The sequence below is a fragment of the Schistocerca serialis genome, chromosome 2, assembly GCF_023864345.2.
Source record: "Schistocerca serialis cubense isolate TAMUIC-IGC-003099 chromosome 2, iqSchSeri2.2, whole genome shotgun sequence".
NCBI lineage: Eukaryota > Metazoa > Arthropoda > Insecta > Orthoptera > Acrididae > Schistocerca > Schistocerca serialis.
In genome coordinates this window covers 165,852,613-165,880,409 of record NC_064639.1, presented here as the reverse complement: position 1 = coordinate 165,880,409, position 27,797 = coordinate 165,852,613, and the positions used below count along the sequence as shown (strand labels likewise).

Here is a 27,797-nt window from a genome sequence, read left to right as displayed (position 1 = left end):
GAATAGGCGATACATTCCCAGATGTTATTCTCTCAGTAACATTTCCTTCTATATTTTTCCAAAATGTTCCTCCAAACTAATTACATTTATAATATAAGAGGTAGCTATTTTCGCTTTGAAATTCCTTTCTGCATTATCTACCTGGGAATTAACACCTGTAATTTGCGATTGAATGATTGGCATTAATTCATTATGCTTATCTACACTCTCTTTCAAAGTACATTACCTGTCTTACATCATTATATTTGATATTGTACACACCTGTAGAAGGCTGAGTGGTTCTAGAATTTACACAGAAATTATTGAATCGCTACGCAACCGCTGTGTTGCATTCTGCGTGGGCATGACTACCAACAAGCTGTCTGTCCACATGAATGACCATAGACAAATAATGGCCAAGAAACAGCTGAACCACCCTATAGCTGAGCATGCCCCTCAATACAATATTCTTCATTTCAGTGACTGTTTCACAGCCTCTGACATCTGGATCCTTCCTACCAAATCTAGCTTTTCTGAATTCCAGAGATAGGAACTCTCCTTGGAATATATCCAACGTTCCTGTAGCCCTCCTGGCCTCAATCTTTGTTAGTCATTGTCCTTACTCATCTAGCTCCTTCCCTGTTCCCATTCCAGCACTACATAGTCATCTCTTCCACCATCACACCCTCAGCCTTTTTACTTCCCTCCTTTACCATTACCCCCCCCCCCCCCCCCCACCCTCCAATCTTTGACTAACCTCCTACCTCATGTCTGCACCTAGCTGCCCTACCCTCTCTCCACCTCATCGCCACTCCCACAATCAGCTCCTACCCTGCCATTTGCCCCCCTCCCCACCCCAGCCCCCTCCTTACTCCGACCGCCTGGTTAAGACTCCCGTCATGCACTGCTGCTCGCAGTCTGGCCTCAGCAGCAAAAGACTGTAGATGTGTATGTGTGTGTGTGTGTGTGTGTGTGTGTTATATTTTTGATGAAAGCCTTGTTGGACAAAAACTCACTTTCTGGCATTCATTTCAATGTGCCTATCTGTGACTCAGGCTATATGGTGAGTAACAACTACCCTTTTAATATAATTACTGTATTTAAGACAGTGTTGTCACAATTACACTAATAAAAATTATCGGAGAAACGTTCAAGAACAGAGAATGGTTCACCAATACAAACATTGCTCAGCTGACATATGCTAATGTGTAGCCATATTTTCCTGTTTTATGGAAGAACTGGCAGTTGAGTGAGTCTATGGATACTGCTGTATGCAGGAATAGTCTCCCTATAATCAAGTTAAAACTAGAATATCTCATAATTGATAGATGTTAAGATAGGGGAATAGGTAAACTCCTGCCACTGATTATGGGAAGATGGTCCTATGAAAGAGACAGAGAATTCAGGTAGTTGGAGCAATTTTCACAGAGGATGTATCATGCTCGATAGAGATGAATCCTAGGATCCTTACTGAAGTAGTAGTTATTAACTTACATCACATAGGCTGTCAAGAAAGTTTAGACTCCAGATATACAGAAGACATCTGAGGGAATAGGATACAGTTGTAGGTAAACAACTAGAATTCTCTCAGATACAGATTTATTAGCACTTCGCTTCTTCACAGATACAAGTCCGGAGTCTAACTGCCGTTAGCAGCCAACATCCTCCCAAAACCCTCTCCTCAAAGATAGCACACTTATACACTGAACAAATATCGATATTTATGACGCTATATGCCACTTCTTATGCCACTTACCACCCCCCTCCCCCCCCACCGCGTAGTATGGAATATGTCCCTGTGAATTGGGGGGGGGGGGAGGGCGGGGGGTGCTTTGACCAGATCGTGAATTAAATCGACGCGCTCATGAATATGGTTAATGAGGCAGGCGAAGCATGCGTCATCATCCAACACACAGACATTGAATGTTTGCTGAACCAGGTTAAACCAGAATTCCGGGTTTGAAGTCTCACAGATTCGGAACTGCAGTCACTGCGGAGGTGCACCTATTTCTTTGGACGGAAGTAGAGCATGCAGAAGATAGCGAGTTCGAAATATTGGCATCCCGTAATGCGGAAATCGTGAAATTCACTTGACGCCGGGGGGGAGGGGGAGGGGATCATAGTCAAAATGTGCATTCTCATTGGCGTGGTAGCTCGGACAGAAGTCACAAGTACTTAAGTACGCCGGCAAATGTCTGTTATGCACACTGTATTCACACGACCGTGAGTGGTGGGGCTGGTTGTAGATGTCCGGGTAATTACTGTCCAGCACTGAATTGTTGACTTGATTAGAAGCAACACAAGGATCCCACACATGTCCACTAGGATGCACACTCAGTGTGATATTTGCTGTTTGGTGAGAATTGAGAACCTGTTGACTAGCCAGCGTGGAAGGATACACACGTGGAGGGAACTGATTCGAGTTTGAATTTACTACTGGATTTTCCAAAGTAGCAAAACTTCGCTCGACGCCACGAGCTGTATTGAATTGTGCATTCGACACAGGAGTAGGAATGTTCTGAACAACACTCCATGGAGAACACATGAAAAGGTCCAGGTTAACAAAGCCAGAGTCCGCGACCATTGGTGGTTGGAAGAAACTGGTGGCACTCGATGAATTCCGCTGCATGTTCGGGCTGAAAGATTCCGAAGAGTCTTGCGGCATGTCCACTACGATGGTAGGAGTGCTGGAGAGATGTTGCTGAAATCCGGGTGGCAGTGAGTGCTGAAAGGGCATTGTCTGAAGCTGAACAATGGCCCTCGCGATCGCGAAGAAACCCAACATGGTAGGCGCACAAATAACCTTCGGGCGGTAACTCGGACATGTATTGCACAAAAAACGGTGTCACCAGTGAGGGAATAGGATATAGTTGTAGGTAAACAACTAGAATTCTCTCAGATACAGATGTATTAGCACTTCGCTTCTACACAGATACAAGTCCGGAGGCTAACTGCAATTAGCGGCCAACATCCTCCCAAAGCCCTCTCCTCAAAGATAGCACACTTATACACTGAACAAATATCGATATTTATGGCGCTCTATGCCCCACATCTTATCATTGATATAGTGTGGATGTGTGACAGAGAACTTGTGCATAGGAATTTAGTAATCTTGTTTTTTCTTAAAGCGTCTTTTGCAAGATGCAGACTTTGAAAAAGTCTACTCACTAAGCGGCAGCAGGAGAACACCCCTGTAAAAAGTATTATTTATGTAAACTTTCGGATCCATTGGCTTCTTCTTCTGGCAGAAGGGTTGAAGGGGAAGGAAGAGGGGTCAAGGAAAATGACTGGTGCAGTTTAGGGAATGGTGCAGAGTTTGGAAAAGTCGCCCAGAATCCCAGGTCAGAGGAGACTTACCAGATGTGATGGGAAGGAAAGACTGATTGTTGGAGACGACACTGAACAAGATTTGAAAATGTTAAAGAGCTTAAAGGAGGAAGACAGGTAGTATGTAAGTCAGAGATTACTGCTAAAACATCATGCATGAGTTAATAAGAAGAAAGGAAAAGTGTATTGTGTGTGATAGAGGTGGGAGGGGGACAGCGAAGAATAGAATTTCAGAAAAAGAAAGATGGTTCAAATGGCTCTGAGCACTATGGGACTTAACATCTCAGGTCATCAGTCCCCTAGAACATCACACACATCCATGCCCGAGGCAGGATTCGAACCTGCGACCGTAGCGGTCACGCGGTTCCAGACTGAAGCGCCTAGAATCGCTCGGCCACCACGGCCGGCAAAAAGAAAGATGTAGAAAACTAAAACAAGGTGAAGAAAGGAAACTTTACTGTGAAGAAATGCTGAGACTGAAGAAATTAACATAAATTAGGGCCAGGTCTCACCTGTGGAGTTCTGCCAAACGGTGTCTGGGGGAAAAATTCAGACGGCAGCTGCGATGAAACAGGCATAGTGATCACAACTGCTATGTTGTTGTGCATGCTCTTGAGTGTTACCACTATACACCGTCTGCCTATGTCCATTCATTCTAACTGATAATTTGGTGGTAGTCATGGTGATGTAAAAGATCGAACAGTGCTTATATAACATTTGGTATATGACATGTCATTTTACAGGTGGCTCTCCATTTGATAGTATATGTTTTGCATCACAGGGCTGGTACAGATGGTGGTAGGTGCATACTTCAAGTCTTGCAGTGGGGATGGTCACAGGGGTGGGAGCCATAGGGTAGGTAAATAAGTGCAGAAGTGGTATAGAGTCTGACAATGATATTGCAGAGATTGGGAGGATGAAAAAAACTGTTCTAGGTGTGGTGGGAAGTCAATTGGACAGAATGAAACTCATTTTAGGGCATGATTTTAGGAAGTCATGGTCTTGTCAGAGTAGGTGAGTAACACATTCAAGATCGGGGTAATACTAAGGACAGGTATTGTACTCATACATTGTTTTTAGGAGGGATCAGCATGTAACTCTACATACTGTAGTAGACAAAATTAATTTTTAAGTTTTTCTCTCTATTTGGTTAAGATGTGCAGAGTTAGAATATTACTAGTGTGCAAATTATAAAAGCATGCTGTTGAACATCTGAAACGTACAGACTCACGCATGCTTGAATACAACACAGAACTCACATGTGACATTCTTAGTAAGTTGTGCATAATTAATTCTACTAAGAAATTTGTTAATGAAGTAGAAGCCAACTCCCAGTCTCAAAATGTGCTTTATTAGAGACTACATTTTGTACTGTTGCTGATAACTTATTAAAATATATTGTGCTTTTTGGTCCAGACAGAGGTTCAAAACCTGGATCCTTATATTCTGTTGATTGGTCTGCTTAAAATTTTCAGTTTTATGTACCTCTTGTTCTAGGGTGAAATGGATGAACATAAAGTAGAAATAATTGTGATAAATCCTAAATCAATTACAATTGGGCAGCTATATGGTCAGTTTGACCCAGTTTCCCATGAGTGGTCTGATGGTGTATTGGCTGTTAGCTACAGACAATTTGCAATTTCTCCTAACTTGAACAGGTATGAAAATAATGAATGTAATCTGTTAAATGCATGATGAATTAACTACTTTAGCGATGTAAGCTTTGAGAGAAATGACACACACCAATATAATACATTTTCATTGCTTAATGTAAAATATTTGAAACTTACATAAAATAAAGGAAAGACAACTACTCATCCAAAGCTGACTGATGTATGGCACATAGAAAAACTCAGCAGAATACAACATTTAACTAGCTTATGAGCTCTTGTCTTTTTTCTAGCAAAATCACACACATTCATATTCAGATATACAAACATATGACAGTTAGACTGACTGTTTATTAGCAGTTATTGAGGGCAGTTGCCTGGCTAAATGGAGATGGGGAAGAGGTAGGGAAAGATGCATGAGGCAAGGAGGAAGGTCGTTCAATGGTTGAGTCAGCAGTTGAACAAAAAGCCTAGAGCGGTTCAGAGTCAGAGGCTAGAGCATGTATGTGGTAGGGCTAGGGAAGCGGTGGGGAGTGTAGAGGAAAGGGAGGGGAGGAAAGGAGACAAGCATGGAGATGAAGAAAGAGATTTTTTTTTGGGGGGGGGGGGGGGGGAAGAGAAATGGAGAAGAGTGAAATATGGGGGATGGAGTGTTAATACATATTTTGTAGGTATTTTGTATGTGTAGTTATATCAGTTTAGGCCTTGAACAGTTGTATTTCTAGTGCTCCTATTTTTTCCATTTTATTTACAAACTATTAGTGCCATATAAAATTGATACATAGCATATTCAACATTTTGTTAAAGGTATACGTTTATCTTCATTTATATTTGTGCCACTGCAACAGTGTTAATCATTGATGTTGTTATACGTGCATGACTGTTAAGTCATCAATTTTTGGTTTATACTACATATCTCTTATTTAACTTTAAGCTGACTAAATGGCCATTAGCTACCAAAGGGCAAACAAATAAATAGAGAGAATATGGCTGCATTGGGTGGTGGGGGGATGAAGTCATTTGTGCCATGGTGCACAACAAATTTTGAACTTGAAAGTCAAGTCTGTGTCCGCCACAGTTTGGAAGTGGCCACTAATGTGAGTAAACACTTGGTTACTTGTCATGCATACATAAAATGCTACACTGTAATTGCAGCATAGTTGATGTATATCTTGGCAGTATTCACATTTGAGCCTGCCTTTTATAGGATAGGAAATGCCTGTGACTGGACTGCTGTGAGAGATGGTGGGTGGGTTTATGGGGCCATGTATTGCAATCTGGGTCGGTCACAACATAATATGTGAATGCAAAAACTGAAGTACCAATTTTTAGTATTAATTGTACAGGGAGACCAATGATCTTTATATAATTTGGAAAATACTTTGCCTTAGATATGCACAAAGAAAAAATGATGCATATGTGTGTAGCCATTAAGAGTGGTAAAAGGATGTAGAAGCTTTCAGATTCATAACAATGATATTACATTCTGTACCATACATTAAAATCTCTGGTACCTGAACATTGAAAACTGAAGAGCTACCAAGATCTACCCAGTGCAGTGATCAGGTGCTATGGTAGAAATGGCACACGAAAGTAACAACATTTTGTGAAATTGTGTTCTAGGGGCTTCCATGTTTACATGCTTCATTTGCAGTAATACATGCATACCGGGCAGCTGCAATGCAACAACTGCTAGGTCGATGATGATGTCAGCAGTGAAAATCAACATATCATAGTTATGAAGTCTGTAAATAACATTGTATATTGGCGTCGTTATTTCACTTACTTTACTATAAGAGTAACTGTGTGGTCATTTCTGCCATTACGAGAAAATCTGAAGTAAGTTTCTAATTTTTAATTTCTACATTTTGAATAACTACAACTTCTGACTTCCACTTTTGTATGGAAACTACATTTTTTTAGGGTATGCCTAGAAGGAGAATGCCAAGGGGTTCGAGTGAAAGACACAAAGCTAGGCAGACACAACTTTGACATAGAGAAAGTAACCAAAATGTGGACATTCATAATGATAATGCATCTGTTTTATTCAATGATCATAATATTAATACCAGAGCATTGAAAAATGAAGTACTTTATTTTAAAGTTAATTGTACAATGAGGCCAATGAAACTTATATAATTTGGAAGGAACCTTTGTCGTAGATGTGTACAAAAGAAAAAAATCATGTATATACTTAGTCATGAGGAGAGAAATCTCTCTCTCTCTCTCTCTCTCTCTCTCTCTCACTCACACACATACACACACACACACACACACACACACACACACACACACACACACACGAGAAAAAGTTTTCCTATGATATTGGTACCAACTTTTACAATGCGTAACAGTCAGGTGCTATGGTAGAAACCACACATGAAAGTTAACAATGTTTTGTGAAGTTGCATTCTAAGTATGTTTATGTTTAAATGCTCAGACAGTTCATTTGCAGTAACGAACGTGTACCAGACAGCTACAATGCCGCAACTGCTACGTCGTTGATGTTGGCAACAATGGAAAACAAAACGTAGTAACAAAGCTGTCTAGAGTACAACAAACATTGCTTATTAGCATTGTTTTTCCACTTCTTTGATCTAAGAGTAAACAGAACTATTTTCATTTGTTGCTATCACCAAAAAATTTAGTGTGTTCCTAATTTTCAGTATCTTCATTTTGAGTAGCTGCAACATCCATTATTAAAAGGAAACTATACTTTTTTTAGGCTTTTCCTCGAAGGAGAATGTAAACAGGTCAGACTGAAAGGCAAAGAGCTAGAGAGAGACAATTTTTGTGTAGAGAAAGTAATTGGGATAATGCAGATGCTGATATGATAATTCTATTGTTGTTTTGAAGGATGCATTTAAATGTGCACTGAACTTAAATTCAAATAATTTTGAGAACTGCGATTGCAGTTTGATGAATTTATAGTGCAGATTTTGTAATGCAAATCATTTTGTGTGTGAAGTGACTTTAGGTGATACAAAGCCACTCACGTTGTGTTGTCATAAGGAAAAAGTTAATATGCCGCCATTAACACAAAATTTATTTTTCAATGCAGTGTATCAAAGACTCCCTTCAAATGATTAAACAATTAAAGAGAAATCAAAGATTATTTCTAGAATACGCATAGCTACAATGCAGCATTTGCCATCGATCAGTTCTGCAGCAAAAATTTTGGACACTTGAAGATACATGACATTTGCTATCACAGATGAGGTCCACTGAAGCAGTTGGTCAAATTTGGACCACAGACGATACTATTAATAATTTCTGCACCAACATATTGTTCCTGAAGCCTTCTTTTATTTTTATTGTTACATACTTGTGGGAGTAATTCAGCACCATTTGTTTGTTATACAAAAATATTTATAATAAATATAAAACATAATGGAAACAAATGTGACATGATCTTGATAAGGGAAAAAGAGGTAACAGAAAATGACATGTAAACCCACCTAGTTCTTCTGGCATTTTAAAGATTTAGAAAAACATGAAATGAATTCCTTTTCTTTCTTATTGTAGACTACTTAACGTCATTTAATATTTTGAAGGTGATAACAAATCATTTATGTGGTAGTGAGAACAACACATCACTCATGTGGTAGTGACGAGTAGTAGTCTTTGGTTTCAGGGGAGCAGGAATGCGTGGAATCACTAGAAGTAAAACAACCTCCACTGCCCACAACTTAACCTAATTCTTGCACAGAAAGAAGCAAACTAAGTAGCCATGTAAAATATTTAACCATTTCTCTTCTGAATTAAAGACGGCAGCAGATAATTAAAGTTTTCAAAAGAAACTGAAATCATCTGTGATTGACAACTCCATGTACTCGAAAGATCACTGTGATTATGTATGATTTATTAAATTTTGTTGTAGGTTATGACTGAAAAAATCCAGTTGCGCAAATGGCCAACATGCAGCCAGGTTTTCACAGTGAAACTGATTATTTTTTGTAAAGCTGCTGCCATATTCATGAATATGAACCACAGAACATCAAAAAAAATCTAGACTAAGCATTGTATTTGAAATAAGCCAACAGTGGAAAGCCCGGGATAGAGCAACAACAGTATTATAAAAAGAACAGTGTGCTACTCACCATATAGAGGAGAGGTTGAGTAGCAGACGACAAAAGGACCGCTACACATTTCAAGCTTTCAGCCAAAGAGCCTTCAACTAAAATATAAAACACACACACATTCACACTAGCACAACATACACAGACATGACCACAGTCCCTGTCCTCTGTGGCTGGTGTGCAAGAGCATGAGATGGAGTTTTGGGTGGAGAGAGATAAGGAGAGAAGTAGAGAGGGTAAAAAGACTACATAGCAGGTGCATTGGCAGAATAAAAGGCTGTGTACTGCTAGCCTTTTCCCCTTCTCTATATCTCTCATTTTCTGGTTCCGTCCCCACACCTCCCCTCCTCCCCCCCCCCCCCACCCCCCCAAAAAAGTAAAGAAACAAAAAATAAAAAATCCTTCCAGTTACACCTAGCAACCCTGCCCTGCCTCCACCACAGCACTGCATGCTTCCTCAAGCACCACTACTGCATCTTGCCCCCCCCCCCCCCCCCCCGCCCCTCCCATCCCTCCCCTCCCCTGCCTGACCCATACCTACTCCTTACTCCTACCATCCTACCACACAAACCGAGGGAGGTGGCGCAATGGTTAGCACACTGGACTCGCATTCGGGAGGATGAGGGTTCAATCCCGCGTCCAGCCATCCTGATTTAGGTTTTCCGTGATTTCCCTAAATCGCTCCAGGCAAATGCCAGGGTGGTTCCTTTGAACGGGCACGGCCGACTTCCTTCCCCATCCTTCCCTAATCCGATGAGACCGATGACCTCGCTGTTTGGTCTCTTCCCCTAAGCAACCCCAACCAACCCAACCTACCACACAAGACAAATTGCTGTTCTCATCAGGCATAATTGCAGTCTGTGTCCGGCCAAAGCAGTTTGAAACAGAGGTCGTGCATGTGTGTGAATTGGGCTTGTATGAATGTGTGTGTGTAATATTTATTTTTTATTTATATATTTTTTATTTGTTTTATTTATTTATTTATTTGGAGGAAGCAGTTTTGGCAGAAAGCTCAAATGGCTTTTGAATAGGGTGTACAATCAATCACCTTTCAGCTATCTAATTTCGAAACTGTTATTTTATTTGGGTACCAGTTTTGGTAGGTATCTGTAGATTTCCGCTTGCTACAGTGATCACTTCAACCATCATCTGCTGACTCAGTTGATCGCTGAAGTGATCACTGTAGTAAGCAGAAGTCTACAGATACCAGTATTTGAATGCTGACCCCTATTTTGACTGGAACTGAGGCTGGAATCCTCCTACACATTGGTCAGGGACCTGAAGGTGGTGTAGTAAATCATAGAAACTAGTAGCCAAATAAAATAATAGTTTGGAAATTACAAGGCTGAAAGGTGTTTGATTTGACATCCTGTAGCAAACAGCCGAGTCCCACAAAACACTAAATGTCTTCTGTTGTGGCTGTCTGCAACTCAATGTTTCCTCTATGTAGTGAGTATTGCTGTCCTTTTCATAATATTTGAACTAATTAAATATATAATTTCAGCATTTGTTCTCTCTCTCTCTCTCACTCTCACTCTCTCTCTCTCTCTCTCTCTCTCTCTCTCTCTCTCTCTCTCTCGCTGTCTTGCACATGCTTCATTGAAGAATTCTTGTGTAATCTGTGTGTAAAGAAAAAAGAACATGATGCATGGTCATTATTACTCTGCTATTATAAATCTATAAAATATAACTGATTTTTTGTTTGCAACTATATGTTCTGAACCAGATGTGTACTTGTTTCAGAAAATGGCTGATATTTGATGGACCAGTGGATGCTGTCTGGATTGAGAATATGAATACTGTTCTAGACGATAACAAAAAATTATGTCTGATGTCAGGAGAAATTATTCAGTTAGCTCCTACTACAAACTTGATCTTCGAACCTATGGACCTTGAAGTAGCTTCACCAGCCACAGTAATTCACCTAATTCCCTCAGATAATACTATTTTATGAGTTATCAGTTTTGTGTTAATTTTGTAGTTATTAATATTTTGAACGTATTTGAGAGATTAGACCAATACACAGTTACTAACTACTAAAACACTACCAACTGAAGCATGCAAACACACACACACACACACACACACACACACACACACACACACAAACACTGTTTGAATAGTTTTTGTTCATGAACAGCTTTATTTCACTTATTAGGTGGTGTAATATTCTTATTTATTTGAAAAAAGTTTTATTTCCATCAACAGTCCCAGTATAAAACCTGCATTACAATTTCTGGTTTTGGTCGTGAATAGTTCCTGAGATCTGCAGAAAGAAATTTTAATGCAAATTGTGACAGAGTACAATATTTTTTGAGTTTACTGATATGTATCAGTTTGCTGCATCTTTTCTTAAGATATGAGCCATATCAAAAGTGTAATATTAATTATCTCTGCCTTGAGATATATTCTGCAAGTGACAGGTTTTGTTGTGATGGAGATAGTTTGCTATATTGAAGATCTCCCAACATCTTTTCAGAAATGTTCACATGGTTCATCTCCCTAATCTTGTACACATGACATGAATAAATGATCTCCATTCCTACAGATCTTTCAGTGATGTGGCAATTCAAGATGTACTTCATTCCTTGATTAGTTATCTTGAAATTTCGTCTCAGTATACCTAAGTACCTTGAAAGACATTATCTTTGATGTCCTTAGTGCATACATTAATTTTTCTTTCTGTCATTCAGAGAATCAGTTATATTATTGCACATTTATATTCTGCACGTTGATGGAAATAATTTTTTATCAAGTAAACTGTAGTATCTACAGTTCTTTATTGACAACAACAACACACAAGTGCAGTGAGCTGAGCACTGGGATACCACAAGCATGAGAGGAAACTCACTGAAGAATAAAAGCCCAGATAAAGTCTTATCATATGATATATTGTCCTATAATGACATGTAAATGTCCAGCTCTGTGAGATGAACCTTCACGTACTGTGGCTGATGTACAAGAGAGCAAAACTGTGTTATTGACGTGCTACCAGGAACACTTGTCTGGTGATGATGCTGCCATGGAGTGAAGAAGGTGCACTCATATTGCCTTGTCATTGGTGGTGCCAAATACAAATGATGTGGTCATAGTGGCAGCATATGCAGGTGTGCCACCACATAAACCTCTTTCCATTACTGACTTTCACAGCTTTTATACCCTTCCCTCCTCTCACCTCCCTATCTTTTCACAGAACCAGTTTAAGTCACAAACAATCAATGCCAAGTGTGAGTGTACATTTGTACTGAAATATTGTGCAGACAGGAATGCCTGGAGTGCAACACAAAGGTTGCAGACACACATCAGGTCGCAGCACAGGGCAGAGCAGATGAAGCAGCATCTGGGGCTGATAAACAGGGAGGATTTGTGCCGGGCTGCAGCCATTCAGTGGGATGGTCCTATAGGTGCTGATAAACAAAGGCAAGACTGAGACTGCTGATGAATCTGTGAAGCACTTCTTAAACTGAGTCTCAAATGGGCGCACCATGAGCCTTGCCTCCCCTTTTGACTGCAGGTGAAATGGAGTGGAGGTAAGGAGGGTAATACCATTGTCAGTGCAGGAATCTGAAACAATGCCAAAGTACACTGTTGGCCATTATCAGAGACAGCCCTTTGGTCATGAAAACCTGGGTGGGAGCACATACAGTAGTTTCTGACTTTGTGGAGCACATCTGCATGACATATGCCAGTTGGACAGTGCATCAAATACTGTCAACCACATAGAATTATAGGAAGGGCCCACAAATTGATGTGGGCATGGTCCCATGGCTGACAGGGCGTAGGCCATGGAGTGTAGGTGTCATGGTGCCACCTGCTGCACAATGCCATGTTTGTACTCATGAAGGACCATTTCTATTTCCAAATCAGTGCCGAGCTAGTAGATAAATTGCCATGTGAGGACCTTCATGTATGTCATGCCCCAGTGGCCGTGATGTAGGAGAAAATTATATGAGCTTGCAGGACCAGAGGGACAGTGATTCAGAGATTGTCAAGATCAGTCCTAAGGTGGAACATGCCATCGGTGACTGCAGCCAGTGATGGAGGAGGAAATAGTTGTGGAGTGAACCCGACATCTAGGCCAGCCAAATGCTGAGGCCAGCCATCACACACAAACTGAACCACCTGACAGAGTGCGGGATTCTGAGTCATTGCAAGGGCTATGAAATGGGCCATTAGTGGACATCTTTCAACTGCTTGCTGCAAACAGTTATTGACACGAAAAAAGATAACCTTAGCTTTGTCAAGGCTGAGTTAGGCCCCATGGACAAGTGCAACAACACATCCACCTTGCATGCTGTGGTGTCGATCTGTTAGTGATAAACGCTCAGAAACAAATCTCAATTCTGGAGTTGCACAGTCCTGTCAGGAAGGTGTGAATGAGGGCCAAGAAGTACTACAAGTAGCTAATTGTCAGTGATGAGATGGAATTTGTTGCCATGAAGGAAGATGTGAACTTCTGGACTGTGTACGCACTGGCCAGAGCATTGATCTCTATTTGAAAATAATTGTGTTGTGCACAAGAGCACAGATGCATGGCAATGACTTGAGCAGCAACTTCATGTGGTTGAACACTCTGTTGCAATCTGCCAGCCAAATGAAAGAAGCACCTTTTTTACACAAATTATTGAGTGGATAAATGATGTTTGCCATGCTGGGGAGAGATTTGGAATAATAACTGACTTCACCACAAAACCCTCAAGTTTCTTCAGGTTCCATAGTGGAGATAGCTTGGCAATCCCTGTCACATGCTGTTCCATAGGTTATATGCCGTCCTTCAAAGAAGGTGACCCCAGATATTTGATTTCCATCTGAAGAAATTTTGACTTTTGCAAATTGTGTTTAATGCCTACTGCTTGCAGTTATGTGAGTGGGATATGAAAGTTAGCAAGATGAACCTGCCATGAGGGATCAGTGACAGTGCTGTCAGCAAGAAAATATGCACAACATGGTACATCTCCCGTTACCTGTTCCAAAAATCTCTTAAAAAGGCAGGTCACGCATGAAGCCGAAAGGCGGTCACATATATAAATATAAGAAGAATGGTGTGTTAATGTCAATAACTGCCTTAGAGGTAGAATTGAGATGAATCTGCAGGTACACCTTTATGAAGTCAATTTTCAAAAAACGACATCATGTCATTGTCCACCAATGTTGTGAGGATTTCGTCAGTGCATGGATTTGGGTAGCAATTGACTATCAATTCGGCATTAATAGTGGACTTAAAATCCCAGCACCATGTAGGCTTATGAAGAACCACCAGAGGTGTAGTCCTCTGGCTAGAAGGAACTGATTCAAAGGTGCCCAGGTCTTGCAACCTGTCCAGTTCATCATTGAGAGCTGGTCACAGAGCAACCTGTCCAGTTCATCATTGAGAGCTGGTCACAGAGCAAAAGGTATTGGCTGAGCGTTATAGAATTGGGTATAGCTACAGGTTTAAGGATAACGTGAGCCTTATAGTCCTTCATGGTACCCAGTTCAAGTGAAAACTGAGACCTGAACTTGTGGCAGAGCTTGTCCAATGCCTGGAATGGAATCCACTTGGAATGCTGAATGCGAAATCCAAAAGCTGTTAATGTGTCAAGACCAATTTCTGATTCACTCTGTCAATTGCCAAATATGTGATTGCCCTTGCACAAGCTGATATGCAGTTTCAGTGAACTGCCCATGAACAGGAATGAGCTGCTATCCATAATGACCACATGATGATCTGTTGAGCTAAGAGTGGGGCAACACAAGTGATGATAGGTTTCAATATTTAGTAGGGATACAGAGGCACTGGTATCGACCTGGAAACAGAACAGCTGTAACTGAATGTGCAGTCTAATACAGATCTTGCTGGGAATACCAAGATTCTGACCATGCTTGGGCATAACAGTATGGACTTCTGTAAACTCCATGCCCTGACCAAGAACTGGTTCCATGAACAGCTACAGTAGAGAGCTGATGCCTGCCCTTATTTACGATATACCACGCACTGTATCTATGGAGTGGGCAGTGACTGTGGGTGTGCCACAAAAACAATCACATCACAAGGGTTACCAGCATCAGCTGACATCACTGTCCAACTGCAACCAGCATGAACCCGATGATCATGATGGTGTCATTGAACATGTCGTTGAATGACATTTTTACACTGGAAAAGCACACACCAGTGCAACATCCAAGACATCTTCATAGTGTTCCTTCACAGCCTGAGATACCTCAAACATTTGGGAGTGATAGCAAAAACCTCCTCCACTCTCAGATCTTCTTAGCACAAAGCCTCACTACTACTACCTTCTAGTCTGGAGCAGAATGGACCATGATATAATGTATCAAAGTATCTGCATAGGACTACTGATGGAAATTTCCTACTTAAACTGTGGAGGTTGGCTACCTATGCACGTCAGGACTGGTCTCTTCTTTTTTTTTTAAAAAAAAACCACTGGTAAAACTCCATATGGGAAGCAATGATATGGGTTTGCTTTTCACAATATGCTCTGAGCAACTTACTCAGTTCAGAAAAGACAACACTGCTGGGTCCTTCAATGGAACAAGTTTTTGAAGTGAATGAAATGTTTTGGACCTAGCCCAAGATGAAAAGAAAGCATGTTGCAAAGAAAAGTCTTCTACCAGAAATTGGGCAAAACATTGCCCGTTATGTATGGGTTCCAACCTTCCTTTGCTTTATGAAATGGTGGAAAAGATGCGGGAGTGCACAGGTATGTCGAGGGAAGATTGGGAGGGCCCTCTGCACTGTGCAAATTTGAAACCAACTGACGGACAAATTCTAACTACTGCTGCTGTTGTTCAAATTGCCATTGCTGCTGAATAAGCTGCTACTGCTGTTGCTGTAACTGAACCAACACTGAATCCATTGTATCTGTGGAAGATGTGGAAACTAAACAACCTCATCAGTGAAAACTAGAATACAAGTGCAAGTAGTGTCTGATCACAAATAATGACACGTAAATGTCCAAATCTGTGTGTTGATCCTTCACCAAGCATGACTCATGCACAAGCGAGTGAGGCCACGCTGCCAAGAACAGTCGTCCAGTGGTGGTGCTGCCCTCAAGTGAAGCAGGCACCTTCTTGTGATGGCACCAGATACTAACATTGCAGTCATGGCTACAGCATATGTGGGCATGCTGTTACATAAATAACTTTAAATCATTAACTCTCACAGTAATTATACCCTCCTCTCTTATGTTCCCACAGAACTAGTTTAAGTTATGAATAATGATGCCATGTATGAGTGTAAAATTCCACTAAAGTAGTATTTCATATTAGTTTTGACTGATTTCAAGAGCAAATGATCTAATGTGTCTTCATTTATTCTTGTAGAAAAACTGTTACTTTCAGTTCACAGCACTTTGGAATAATTGGCACTTCTCTCATCAACTGAGTAAAAACTATGCCTGACCATTTTTTCAATTATATAAGTTTCTGCAAAAAAAGGAAGCATGCACCTTAATCCATCACCTCAGCAATATTTGGCCATTCTTAACCAAATCTGAACAATCTGGATAGTTTTGTTCTACATAAAGGCTTTAAGTCACTTAGGTAGCCTCACATTGTCAGTAAAATACTAGGAAGCAATTTAAATCAGAAGTATTATAAATGTTGTATTTGTGGCTTGCAGGAATGAAGAAACAGAGCATCCAAAATTTGTAGGAGTATGGCCAATATATACACAAAGTGGAGAAATGTGTGAGGATGCTGAGCAAAAAATCCAGCAAATGTTATGTTTATGGGTACATAGAACTTGTTGAATATGAGAGTTGTTTGAAAGGTTCTCAGAATCACCATGAGAGGTCAGCACTAGTGCAATGAGCAGTTCACATGATATTCATCGGACTGTTTCCTGTAAACACGTGCCACATCAGTATTCTTGGAAGAGAGCTGTGGCAGTAATGTGGCTCTGTTGTTGTCCCCACATAGTGATTTGCAAAAATTGAAAAATTGAGATTTGAACAGTGATTAAGTACTTCGTAAAGAAAGGTATGAGAGCAAAGAACATCCATGTCGATTACCAGAATACAATGGGGGACTTGGCTCCTTCACATCCAATTGTTGCCAGGTGGACAAATGAATTTAAATTTAGTCAGGAGAGCTTAGATGATGATCCGTGTAATTGTCGACCAAGATGTGTCACTACTCCATAAATCACTGCAAAAGTGCACAAAATGTTCATGGACGATTGTCATTGAAAGTGCGTGAAATTGCTCACGCTTGCCAGATGTCATCTGAAAGGGTATATTACATTTTAACTGAAGAATTAGAAATGAAAAAATTATCTGCAAGATGGGTGCTGCGATTCTTGACGTTGGATCAAAAATACATGAGAATGGACATATCGGAACCAAGTTTGGCCTGTTTTATGAGAAATGAACAAGATTTTTTGCACCAGTTTGTGGCCACAAATGAAACTTGGGTGCAATACTATACCCCAGAGACAAATCAACAGTCAAAGCAGTGGAAACATGCTGATTCTCCATCACCAAAGAAAGCAAAGACAAGTCCTTCGGCAGGAAAGGTCATGTCATCAGTGTTCTGGGATGCAAAGGGGATTCTATTTGTAGATTATCTCCCTACTGGGCAAAAAATTGCTGGAGAATACTATGCTAACTCCCTGGACAAATTGCAACAGAAGGCATGTGAAAAAAGCCAGGAAGAAAGTCATCTTCCATCGAGACAATATGCACCTGCACACATGTGCTATTGCCATGGCAAAATTACATGAACTAAGGTATGAATTGTTGCCACACCCACCATATTCACCTGTGAGACTTCCATCTTTTCCCAAAACTTTAAATTTTTCTTGGTGGGCAAAGATTGACTTCAAAGAAAGAATTGATAGCCAAAGTTGATAACTATTTTGCTGACCTGGAGGAAACTCATTTTCGAGATGGGGGTCAAGACACTGAAACATTGTTGAACCAAGTGCATTAATCTACAAGGAGACTAGATTGAAAAATAAAAAAAAGTTTCAGTGATGTAAGTACTTTTTTTCTATTCTGTTCCAAGATCTTTTCAAACCACACTCGTATAATAACAGTGCTATGTGCATCTTCTTCTTTCTCCATTTTTCTCCATTTTTTTGCTTTCCAATAATCATGTGTTGTCATAGGTGAATACAGTTGAAACAAGCAACTGTTCAACTATTGATCCAGAAGATAAGGTATTTGTAACTGATGTAATTTTCAAGTCAACTCAATGTTTTGTTGTATGACGACTGGGAAAAATTGGTCCAAAAATTGGAAGCCCAAGTAATATTTGCATTTTCTTTCATTTATGTGCTGATTGGTACATATTTTTATGTTATTCTTGAATTCAGTCTACTTCTCTTATGCAAGTTATGTACAGATACGTATCACTGATTATCATTTCACTTGAGTGCTTTGTACATAAAAGCCAAATGTATCAGAAATTTGTTTTAATGATTTATTTAGTCCTTACATAGGATATGTTACATTTTTCTTTAATGTCTGTTTGGACATATTGTGGACCACATTTGAGATTTTTGTGGGAATAATACTTCTGCAGCCACACTTTTTTTGACTTATGCTTTTCAGTTTCCTGCCTTTTACACTCTCAAACTCTCTTTAGGTTGTAATTTTCTAGGCTTTCTCTGTCATTCAGTCTAGGTCCTCTTCTATTTAACAGGCTTCTTGAACTGTTTGTGTGTGTCTATTACTCTGTTATTATTCTGTGCTCGTTCCTGCCCATCATGTCTTGTATGGTTAACTCCTAGTTTCTCTAATTCTTCTGTAACTTCTTTCATCAATACTGTGGTGGTCTTGCAATTCTTAGAACCAACTGGGCAGTCTACTTTACCTTATTCTACATTTTAGCAGCAAACTTCAACTATCTTTTCCTCATATCATTTATCGTTCATACAGCATTAGACTTCACATTTTCTGTCTAATGTTACCTTAATTTGGAGGGAGAGATGAAAGAAATCAGTGAAACAAAAGGGAAACAATTTCCACTGCTCATACATGCCCCTGTTGTAGTGAGCAAGTGGCATTGGTTTTTTATGACTTACTTTCCTCTTTCAGTCAATCCCTTTGGATACAAGTTAAGAAATACGAAAACTTGGCGTAACTTTGGTGCTAAATAAAATGTTTCTGACAAGAGCTTTTTTACTATTGTACCTACATATATATTTTTCCACTTCTATTCTATGGATAATATCCTCTAATTTTTAGTTAATTGTGTCATTATGTATATTTTTCAGGTTTCACGCTGTGGAATGATTTATATGGAACCTGTTACTCTTGGATGGCAGCCCTTACTTATGTCTTGGATGAATACACTTCCATCAGGTCTACCTGAGCTACATCGTGCAGTTGTAGCAGCACTTTTCAATCGTTTCTGCCCACCGTTGCTTTACTTTGTTAGAAAAGGTGGATACAGGGTAAGAAGTTTCAGTTTTAAATATTTTGAATATAGATTTCACAATGTAATTCTATTCAGAACTGTGGAGAATGAAAAGAAATTATTAAGATGAAGAGAGAGAGAAAAGTCAATGGGACATAAGGAAACAGTTTACACTAATCATTCATGTCCCTGTTGTAGTGATAGATGCTGATGGAGTATAATGTATCTTGCTCTTTCAGTTGATCCATTCATTTGAAGATTGTGTTGTATCAACAATGTAGGAAAAAATAGATTGCTACTTACCGTAAAGAGAGAGAGAGAGAGAGACTCTGGCTTCAGTTGCCAGAGACTGTGGTCATGTGTGCATTTACATGAGTGTGTTTGTGTTTATGTCGTCTATTTTGATGAAGACTGCGCTAGCTGATAGCTCGCTTTCCGCCGGTCTTTTTTTTTGTGCCTATCAGCGACTCAGCATCTCCGCTTTTCATAGTACTGCTACATTCCATCCTGGATATTACAATGTTTGATGCAGTGTGACTACTGTTGAACTATGTGAAATAAAATCATCATATCTTCTGAACAGTTTGCCTTATCTTCTGAACGGTTTGCATTAGGATGTTCAAACTGGACTGTTGGGGGGCATGATGAGAATTAGTACACTTTGGTTTAGCGACAGGCCTGCTTTCATTTGGATGGGTTCGTCAGTAAGCAAAACTGGTGCATTTGGGGGGACTAAGAATCTGCATTTCGCAATTGAAAAGTCTCTTCACGCTCAACAGGTGACTACGTGGCGTGCAGTGTCCAGTCACAGAATAATTAGTGCGATATTTCTCGGTTTCATGGTGACTACCAAATGGTATGTGAAGATTTTGGAAGATGATTGCATCCCTATTATCCAAAGTGACTCTGATTTCAACAAGATGTGTTTCATGCAAGGCAGATCTCCACCCCATCAGAGCAGGACAGTGTTTGATGTCCTGGAGGAGCAATTTTGGGACTGCATTCTGGCTCTGGGGTACCCAGAGACCACTAGCATGGGACTTGATTGACTGCCATATTCTCCAGATCTGAACACATGCTGACACCTTTTTGTGGGGCTGTATTAAAGACAAGGTGTACAACAATAAATCCAACAGCCATTCAGGAGGTCATCAACAGCAACAGTGTTCTGACACTTCAGCGGGTCATGCAGAATTTCGCTATTTATGTGCACCACATCATCACCAATGTGGTAGGCACATTGAACATGTCATGACCTAAATCCAAATGTCTGTAGTATTGTTTACATGTTGAACAAAGTGTGTGCATGCTGTAGTTTGTAACTAATATACCTTTTTTTTCACATAGTTCAATAATTGTCACCCTGTACATTTTATGTATGTTTATAACTTTATAAATCACGTCATTGTAGTGCCATCAAAACTGATGTCTTACTGTCATGCTGGTTAAGGTTGCCATAAAAGAGGATACAAAATCACACTAATTAAGTTGCCATCCCATGGTTATATGACATACACTGATGTCTTCTATTAATAAGTATGGTGAGCCATATCCACCCTCTTAAAGTTGCTGCAGAGGAGTATCCCCACCCCATCATTTCCCAGTATCGCATCAGACCTGAACAACTTAAACACATCCTTTGCTAGAGCTTTGACTACCTTTCAACATTCCCTGTAATGAGGAGCATCCTATAAACGATCCCTCTCACCTTCCCAGAAAGATATTCTGACCCCCTCACCCAACATGTGTAATATTCTGGTCCATCCTTATGCCACATCTGCTTCCAACGACTTGCAAATTGGCCACATCTCTTTGGAAGAGAAATGTGTAAGTCCTGTCATATGCTCTTACCCAACACATCCTATTCCAGTATTACCAAAGCAGAAGTACTTATGTTACATACTTGCTCTGTTATAACGTGTGCGCACAGTTTTTTGTGTGGTTATGACCAGCAATCGACTGAGCATCCAGGTATGTCCACAGTCAAACTGTGATAAAATGCGGAGTTGGTAACCCAGTATCAGAACAATGCTGCTGAGCACAACATACTTGACTTTCGGGCCCTCATTTCCCTGGTACCAGTTTATATATAATATGCATCTAGTCACATTTTTGAATGTGATATGAATTCACATACTATTAAATACTTTTCAACCCACTGGACACTTGGAGTGTTTAGGAAACAAAACCACATTGAAACTTATGCCTAAACTCGCAATATTTCTGCCAGGGTGATGACCACAGTGTCTGGCTGCATGTGATCTACAAAATAATGTTCGTGTAACACCAGCAGTGATTCATAAATCATATCAAATTAAAAGCTAGATGACTTACATATTATACCTATGTAATCCACTAATTTGAATCACAGTTGAAGTTAACCATCCTTAATGGATTTGTCAGTTATTGGGTTGGTGTGCAAGTTTGTAGAATTTTTGCCTAAGTGTAATAAACACAACAGATCACATAACAGAGACTTTAGTCATCAGTAGTATTTACAACAGCCTGCCAACACTGGGGTAACTTTTTGGTTCCATGACCACAGAAATCACATGGCTTTTGGTGAAGAACTTCTTGAGCCATGTTTGGAGCAAATTTTCATCTGGAAAGGAGGTTCATTGAAGGTTATTCAATAGTGAGCAGAAAAAGTGTTAATCTGAGGTCACAACATCAGGTGAATGAGGTGAGTGTGGAATGACGGCCCAACCCAACTCCTGTGTAGGTTGTTTTTTGTTTTTTTTTTTTTTTTTTGGTCGGTCTGGAACAATGCAGGCAGATGTTATCATGAAGTAGCATCACTTCACACAGTTTTTTGTTTCATTGTTTATGGAGTGCATCTGCAAGACATCTCAGTTGTTGCCAATAAATGTTGACAGTGATGGTTATGCCTGGGAGAAGCAATTTGTAGTACATCACACTATTCCTGGTCCACCAGATACATAACATTATCTTTTGTAGATGGGCACAGGTCTTTGTACATGGAGTTGCTGCTTTGTTTGGGCTCAACAATTCCTTTGTTTTCCTCATGTTAGTATTAAAGACACCATTTCCCATCATTAGTAATGACACATGATTGGAATGGTCACTGTTGTTCATGACTAATTCACGCCAAAAAAGCAAAGAGTCACATTTGGCCAGCCGCAAATTTTTGAGATTTTGGGTTAGAGCATGCGGTACCCATACATTCAATTTTTGAATATTCCCTGTTGCATGCAAATGTCACACATTGGTGGAATGATCACAGTTCATCACATTTCCCAGTTCCCTAGTACACCATTAGGGTAATGTGTTAAAATGATCTTCATCAATCTCCAAAGGTCTTTCTGAACATGGAGAGGCAATAATCTCAAAACAATTCTCCTGAAAATGAGAAAGACTATTTCTTGCCATTCTCCATCCAATGGTGTTATCCCCATACATGATGAAAATGTTTGCAGCTTGCTCCACTGCTATCACCCCTCTGTTGATCTCAAACAGAAGAATATGTTGGAAATGTTCTGATTTCTTATCTTAGCACTGTATTTTCTAGTGTCCAGAGCTCCACTCACTATCCCCAAATGACAAAATGACGAGACCTAATCTCAAATAGCAACAGTGAACTAAAAACATGCAAAACAAAAATGCTGTGAACTTATCCACCAGCCTAATACATTTTTGCCTTACTTCATATTTATCAAGCCACTTTGATATCTTGCCAGATGTCACCATCCTGCTGCGATATTACAATACAAAATTCCACACAAATTTGCCATTCCTTTCCTTCTTCCATTTCTTCAGTTGCCCAATTAAGGAATTTGGAGGTAACCCTTCCAAATCTAGGTCAATGACCGTGGCACATCTTATATTCTCTTGTATTTGAAGTTGGTTGGATTTAGCTCATTTGGTCCTAGTTAGTATAAAATATATGGCTTGCAACAAAAGTAAATAACTGCCAAACACTCTCTGACAACATACTATGGAACAAACTGCCTGCTCCAGAACATGGAAGCCTAACAGAGGTGCGTGACTTGTTGGCAACACAGACCTACATGTTGGTATTGCAAGTTCAAAGTCCACTTGCACATACTCAACCTGTTACTTACCAGAGAGTGTTGTTGTTCATACACTGTGCCCAAACAGGTGAACTCCAGTGCCACATTACTCCAACACAGTGAGGTTGGTACACCAGAAAATGAGGAGCAAACAAATCTGGTAAAATCTTAATGTATTATTGATCCCCAGTGTCATACAATTTGAGAGGTGTGCATTCAATACTGCAATGACACAAAGTTATGAATGCATTTATCAGAATTAATGAAGCACAGGTGATGACTGTTACTTCCTGTCATCGTGACACTCTCATCACAAATGAGTCAGTCACATATTCTCCAAGATACAAAACGATCTAAATCTACTATTGCAACCAAGAGGGCATCAGATCAGAACAATGATGCTGTAAACTACTAGACTGTCCACAGTGTCCCACTTATTGACACACACTGGCTATGTGACTGTATTTGATTGGACATTGTTAATAGTGCAGGACTGTATGTTTATTTTTGTATTTCTTATGCATATTCCATAGACTGAGAAGTGCTTGTAGGCACAAGTCTGTAAGGATAAGGAACAAGTCAAAGCTTGTAATTTATCGTTGTGAATTGTAAATTGTGATGCCTGCCATTTACATAACATCAGTTTATATACAATTTATTTCCATTAGTTTACACCCTAATTTTTATCAGTACACACAGAGATAAATGCAAACATAACTATAAACTTACATAAAGATTCATTTTGATTTATCTAGTAAGAAACACTAGTATTATGTGTTGTATAACATGAAGAAGATAATTGATATAACATATATAGTTAGCACAGAAACATGAAACAAAAACATGTGGAAAATCACGTCTGTCATATATTTGGCCTCTGCAGCTAGAGACTGTGGTCATGTATGTGTGAATTGCATTTGCCTGAATGTATGTGAGTATGTTGTGTGTTTCTGATGAAGGCCCGTTGGCCGAAAGCTCACTTTCTGACGGTCTTTTCGTTGTGCCTATTTGCGACTCAGCAGCTCCGCTATATGGTGAGCAGCAACTATCCTTTTCATAATATTGTTCCATATCTGTATCTCTTACAAAAATATCATCTGGGGAATAAGTAGTATTTTCAAGAAATTTCCTAACCCTTGATAATACAGATGGTGTTTGACAGTTGCCACTGTGAGCAGATTTTCCATACCTCTCAGCGATTGAAAATATCTGGACATTGGTTACCAGGAGACTGGTATACTACCACTTGCCAGCCACTAGTGACAAACTCTTGCATTGAGATGAAGCAGCATGGATAGGTGTCAGTAAAGTTCAGTTTGACTTGATCCCCATCCAGAGGCAACAGCCCAGTATACTAAATTTTGCACCATGTACACTGCCACATCACCCACAAATTTGATCACAGTATTTTTATTACTGTATACTGTATGCACACAATAAGTAAAATTTTGTTATTTGCTATCCTTCTTTGTGTTGCAGTACTACTTGCCAGTTATACTGCAACAAGAATTAATTGAAAGCTAGACACAACTATGTTTATACGGCAATATTCTGATGTTTCATACAGTCTAGTAGTGTCAGTGAGTGCTGTTTGAACCATTCTGAATGAAGTGCAATTCTGATCATTGGTGTGTGACAGTGAAAACAGTCTGGTGCTTTCATACCATACTTAGCTATGCTTAGAAGAAGCTAGTGAAAAAGGAAGAAAACAAAAGTCACATAATATGAAAATCTCTCTACTTGTGTTCAGTTTCCCTTTCCATAACAACTTTCATTTTGTGTTTTGGTTCAGCTAAAAGTAGTAATATCACATAGCATTCATTATAACTCTAATCTGTAAATATCAAGATATATCACTGTAAATCATTCATGTTTACTAATGCTACTTTATACATTACACAATAGATGAATGGTGACAAGATATGTGTTTTAGTTGTTGTAGGTGTCTTCGTTAATTCTTTCTAATATTTCATATTTGGTCAGATTTTCAATTGATTTTTGTGCTTTAACTTTATTCATAGTAAACTGAAACTTTAAATGTATTTCTAATGTGTGTTAATTCATACAATTGATTCTCGTGTATTACAGTCAAATACAAATATTTCTGTGTGTAATAAGACTCTAATCTTCACACAAATGTATGTAATTAATTCCTTTTTTGATCCTCAGGAATTATGTTCTACATCAGAATCAAACATGGTCCGAGCAACAATGAATATGTTTGATTGCTTCATTGAAGATTTTAAGGATGAAAAATACATGGAAGAAATATCACATCTTAACATGAGAGCTCAATTAGAGGTAGTATATTATTTGTACTTGTTGAATAAATAATAACTGATAACAAAAAATAAATGAAAATAGATAAAAAAATAATAAATATGTGATGCCTTGAAATTAGGAAGTGAAATTGTACCAATTAGAAGGACTATGTTCACCATTAGTTTTTGGTCTCTCATATGGTTTTTACTCATATCTAAAAAGCTATCTGTGTTGTGATAAACTTTCTGCTTAGTATGCAATCATTTACATGTTCTCGCTTTTCATGTGCCAAATGCACATTCAAACATCCCATATTATTTGAAACATGTTAATGGTACAAGTATACATTTTTGTGTTTCAGGGAATATTTTTCTTCTCTAGTGTTTGGTCCTTGGGTGGCACACTTGGTTCCACAGGGCGTCTAAAGTTTGACTTGCTTTTTAGAGGTCTTTTAGCTAAGGAGTTTCCTGCAGATTTGAAAACTGATTTTGGGCTTCTGGAAGATGTTCCACCACCATTCAAACCATATATTACTCTCATTCCATCAGAAGGTCTTGTGTATGACTACAGATACTTTAAGGAGGTAAGAAAATTTGACATAATCACATACAAATAGAAGCATTTTGTATCATAATTACAGACTTATTGTATATAATGACAAACTCTGCAGGGCATAGGGCGTTGGAGACCATGGACAGAAGAACTTGAAACTGCTCCACCTATTCCCCGAGATATACCAGTTAATCAGATAATTGTGATTACTGTTGAAACAATACGAAACTCTGCTGTTCTTCAACTCTTAATTACTCACCAGAAGCCAGCTATGTTTGTTGGCCCAACAGGAACAGGAAAATCTGCCTACATAACAGTCAGTACCATATAGTATTTTAGAGCAATTGTGCATTGTTCATGAATAACTAACCAACAGAAGTGAAATTTTACAGGACCTGTTGTTGCACAAAGTGGATGGAAACGTTTACAAGCCATTGTTTATTAATTTTTCTGCACAGACTACTGCAAATCAGACTCAAGATATAATTATGAGTAAACTTGATAAGCGAAAGAAAGGTAAAAACATCTTTTCATTTTTCGTGTTACTGGACTGGTTGTCAGAACCCTTCTTGGAATAGACTAATTTGCTGAAACAGGATCATAATATATTGACTCATTACAGACAACCAGTATTTATAACAAGTAGTCTTTACAACTCTTGACATCTTATCAGTTGGTGTATACTATTTAAATTTTATATATATATATATATATATATTTTTTTTACTCATCAAGTTTCATTTAATGTATGACCATAATTATCTACCAACCTAAAGTCTGTATTGGAAGGTCAGGTTCTATCTGTTACAAATCAGGATAAAGGGGAGTGATGAAGTAGTGAAACCTTCATAAAAATGGTTATTCCAACTTGTCTGCTTGGTAGTGTCTTGTAAGGATCCATATTCAGAATTCCAGTGAAGACCTCAACAGTGTTTAAGGTGAACAGGACCAGAAAACCACCAATATGGCTCACAGAATGAAAGCAGTAGCTGTTGGGGTCAATATACAATGAAGCTTCATTCTGGAGAAAGATAGACATTCCTCCAGTAGCCACTGTTGGTATAATAGAAATGAGATTGATACAGTAACTGTGACATGTGGTACGCAGTACCATAGTTGGGATGAATGTAAGGCTTGCAGGATTACACTATGGAGAGCCGAGGGAAACCACCAAATTATAATCACCTAGTACATGCATTTCTGTGCTAAAAATATCATAATGGCTTCCACTTGGATAAAGCATTCCAGGAGTGAAATAGGTCCCTATGGGTCCCTATTCAGATATACATACATGCACTAGGCACTATTGTAGATGAACTGTCACACAAAAACAGAATTCTAATTAGGATGTCCACATTAGATCTTATAACATTAAGGCACTGTGGGAAACAATAAATGTAGATATGGAAAGGATGCAGATAAATATTTTAGGAATCAGTATTATCCAATGACCAGATGAGGAAAACTTTTGTAGTGGGGATATACTGGGTTGAATGATGGTAGAGCAGGAGTAGACATAGTAATGAATAGAGAAACTGACAACAGAGTGAAGGTTTATTTGCAGCAAAGAGAGTGAACATTTAGTATGTTTATCA

The 27,797-nt window shown here is 39.2% G+C and overlaps 1 protein-coding gene and 1 long non-coding RNA gene across 2 annotated transcripts in view; one reads left to right on the top strand and one right to left on the bottom strand.

Annotated features, from left to right (window-relative positions):
* The window catches only part of LOC126456873 (dynein axonemal heavy chain 7-like), a 783,013-nt gene that overhangs the window by 229,453 nt on the left and 525,763 nt on the right, over positions 1–27,797 (top strand). The window contains 7 exon segments of the mRNA XM_050092694.1: positions 4,804–4,964; positions 10,739–10,910; positions 19,215–19,394; positions 25,558–25,689; positions 26,012–26,233; positions 26,321–26,518; positions 26,595–26,718. Of these exon segments, the coding sequence (XP_049948651.1) occupies positions 4,804–4,964; positions 10,739–10,910; positions 19,215–19,394; positions 25,558–25,689; positions 26,012–26,233; positions 26,321–26,518; positions 26,595–26,718 (1,189 nt within the window).
* The window catches only part of LOC126456874 (uncharacterized), a 392,629-nt gene that overhangs the window by 289,811 nt on the left and 75,021 nt on the right, over positions 1–27,797 (bottom strand). The window lies entirely within an intron of this gene.